General features: G+C 51.6%; 1 protein-coding gene across 3 annotated transcripts in view; it reads right to left on the bottom strand.

The window, feature by feature from the left end:
* Positions 1–1,625: 1,625 nt before the first annotated feature.
* LOC116076274 (cytochrome P450 4F22) overlaps positions 1,626–3,001 on the bottom strand; it is a 41,993-nt gene continuing 40,617 nt past the window's right edge. For all 3 annotated transcript variants that reach the window (XM_031349957.1, XM_031349959.1, XM_031349958.1), the window contains one exon: positions 1,626–2,742. In XM_031349957.1, coding sequence (XP_031205817.1) covers positions 2,565–2,742 — 178 coding nt within the window. In that variant the 3' untranslated portion in view covers positions 1,626–2,564. The remainder of the gene's footprint in view (positions 2,743–3,001) is intronic.

Genomic DNA, 3,001 nt, shown 5'->3' with positions numbered 1-3,001 from the left:
AATAAACTGCATGAGAAGAGCCCGAGAGAGTGTTGCGTCATTCTTGCTGGTCGAGGGTGGTCGTGACAACATATTACATACATGCATACATACTTTACATACACACGCACACACAGACGCTAAGATGTGTGCATGCTGCCACCTAGACACATTCGAGGTCACCAGTGCACACAAGATGGAGCAGACCTGCGGGCATTCACACATAAACATTGGAATTCTTGGAAGAACTTCAGAGGCTGGTGCCTCTCGCCAGCAGAGGGAGCCTCTTACACACATATGAGAGAAACAGGGTGCCTCCTCCCGAGCCTCGTTGTCTTAAAAGAATCAATCACACAGACGACTGTATACACAGGCCTAGTGGTGCCATCTGAAACCCTGTCTTAAGAAAGAGCGTCAGCAGGAAGGCTTGAACTGTGGCCACATTCCTCCCTCCCTCCTCTCATTCATTCACCTTCACGAGGTCCATGAATTTTGACACTGTAAGACTCACAGTACCAAGGAAAATGGAGGAGCAGAGAAGAGCAGTCCGGTGCCCAAGGCCACCTCTAGGAAAGGCTCTACAAGGATTAGATCTCATAAATATTGCCTTCCCAAACCAAAATTTTGTGGTTCTTTTGTTTTGTCATGTTGCTGGAGGACGACAAGGTTGCATATGAAAAAAACTGAGACGACTTTGGAGAGTGACGGGTTTGTGGAGCTCCTCCATCCTGGTGACAATGTAGGAGTGACAGCACCACCGAGAGCCAAGTAGCTAGGATTGAGGCCTGTAAGCTTACCACTCCGCCCGCCAAGTACCGTGGACAGTGGACATCGACCGACGATCCCATAATGTGCCACCAGGGGTCGCCCCAGGACACAAGGCGGCTCTGCCACTGCCACAGGCTTTAAATTCAGTGTAGCAGATCCTCCAGGCACCTGCTGGTTCCCCATGCTAGACGAAGGCTTAGGATCTAAGTTGAGACCCCAAGACAAGGATATTGAGTGAGTTCCTTCCCTCCAAGACCTTAGTTTTAGCGTCTACTAAATGAGATAAGCAGAGTCATCCAAACTGTGGAGCGGTGCGTGGCTATTTAAGTAAGCCTTTCCCGGTCCCTGCTCGTCCCTGACTCCCTGTTGTTGTTTGCTCTCTGTCCACTCCCCTTCCTCCATTATGCCCCCACCACCCAGATGCAAACAGTAACTGTAATGAGATTCACATGAGACCTAATGCTTCCTGTGCTCTTCCCAGGCTCCGCTGAGGTAGGCAAACACTCCATTCCAACCACATCCCCACACGTGCTTTCTGGAGACTGGGTGTTCGCAGGGCCCTAGCTGGCCTTGAACTGGAGATAGAATGACTCTTTCCACATGTTCACACCTGATCCGTGCACTGCTCCACAGTTTGGATGACTTCTGATTATCTCATTTAACAGACACTGAAACTCCTGTGAGCTCTTCGTGCTCTTTCCCAACCCAGGCCTTTGCTGACGCTGTCCCTCGGCCTGCGAACGCTCTTCCCTTCCCATGGTCCACTCTACTTCTGCTCTTACTTCAGCTACAGACTTCCCTTGGCCCTCCACTCTCCATACCTCTGTCAGATTCACCCAGAACCGGGGGGGAGGGTCTCATGTTTGAAGCATTTGTCATACGTTGTAAATAATCATTCACAGGTATAATTGTTCAACTTCTGCTCCTCTCAGATGAGAAGGAAGAACTAGGCTGGGCTGGATGCCTGGCCCCATCCCAGGAGACAATGAATTAATATGCCATCTATTGACCAAATAAACAGTGCACAAATTGTCCCCAAAAATCTGAGTTTAGTTCCAGATCAAACAAGTATGTCCCAGTTGCTTCCCAACTGCCAAGAGGCCCACCTCCCAACCTTGGGCTCCATATCTGGGACGGGGTGAGGTGGTAGGTAGGTGTCTGGATCCTCTTGCTTTTACTCTCACTCTTAAAATTGAGAAAATTCAGCAAAGGGACGGTGACCAAGAAGGAAGGGGCTTGCAAGGGTCCGGGTTTACAAAACAACAAGAAAGCCTAAATCCTGAGATTCAGCTTCAACAGTCCTTCCATGGAGCTGTGGGTCTCAGGAAAGGCGATGTTGAAGATTCAGGACTGCAACCTGAGGCTCCAGCTTCTAAATCCTTGGTTAAGAAGCAAACTTGGGCATAGCCAGAGGGAAAACCAGAGGATACAGCCCCAGCGGTGAGTCTTAGGTCCAAGGAAGTCTCTATGGGCCGGGCCTAGGAATCAGAATCCCGCAGGGCCAGGGTAATCTGACTTATGCTGGGGGGCGTGGTTCAGGCCAGAGGGGCGAGGCCTAGCATGATTCGCTCACGCTGAAGGGCCGGTGAGAGTAATTCAAAGCGGAACTTTGACCTCAAAGGGTGGAATCAAATCCCAAGGGCGGGGTCTTGTCCTGAGGGGCGAAGTCAGCACCAACAAGATGCTCCTCTACAAAGCTTCGTCCTCCAGTAGTCAACGCCCTCAATGTCTTGGGGGCGGATCCAGGCTATTGGAGGCGTGGTCTAGGCCTGAGCGGGCGGAGCCTGAATCCCAGGATCTGCGGAGCAAGGGCACACTCAGGCCCGCGAGGGTAGCGGCTCCACGTTGAGCCAAAGACCGTTCTCCGTGCGTAGAATAAGCTCCGGCTTCCTCCGCACCTTGCGGGTTCGGTCCACGCTCAGGCGGAAGCGCAGCAGCGTCAGCGCCACAACCACACGCATCTCTGCCATAGCGAAGCTCTGCCCGATGCAGTTCCTGCAGGAAGGGTTCAAATCAGAGACTCAAGCATTCTTAGGATGTGCAACCCTGGAGTCAAACGTTGAAATCCTAGCACACAGCTTACTACTACCAATGCATTCTGACCGATGAGCGCCCTTATCTAAGCTTCAGTTCCTTCCTATATAGAACCCGAAAGATGACAGCATCACAGAGCTACTGGAAGTATGTGAGCCCAGAACCCCGGGTCTGACATACTACCTGTTCATGTGTTCTCTCTCTCCCTCTCCCTCCCTCC

Source organism: Mastomys coucha, unplaced genomic scaffold, assembly GCF_008632895.1.
Source record: "Mastomys coucha isolate ucsf_1 unplaced genomic scaffold, UCSF_Mcou_1 pScaffold4, whole genome shotgun sequence".
NCBI lineage: Eukaryota > Metazoa > Chordata > Mammalia > Rodentia > Muridae > Mastomys > Mastomys coucha.
This window is presented reverse-complemented; position numbering and strand designations above follow the sequence as displayed.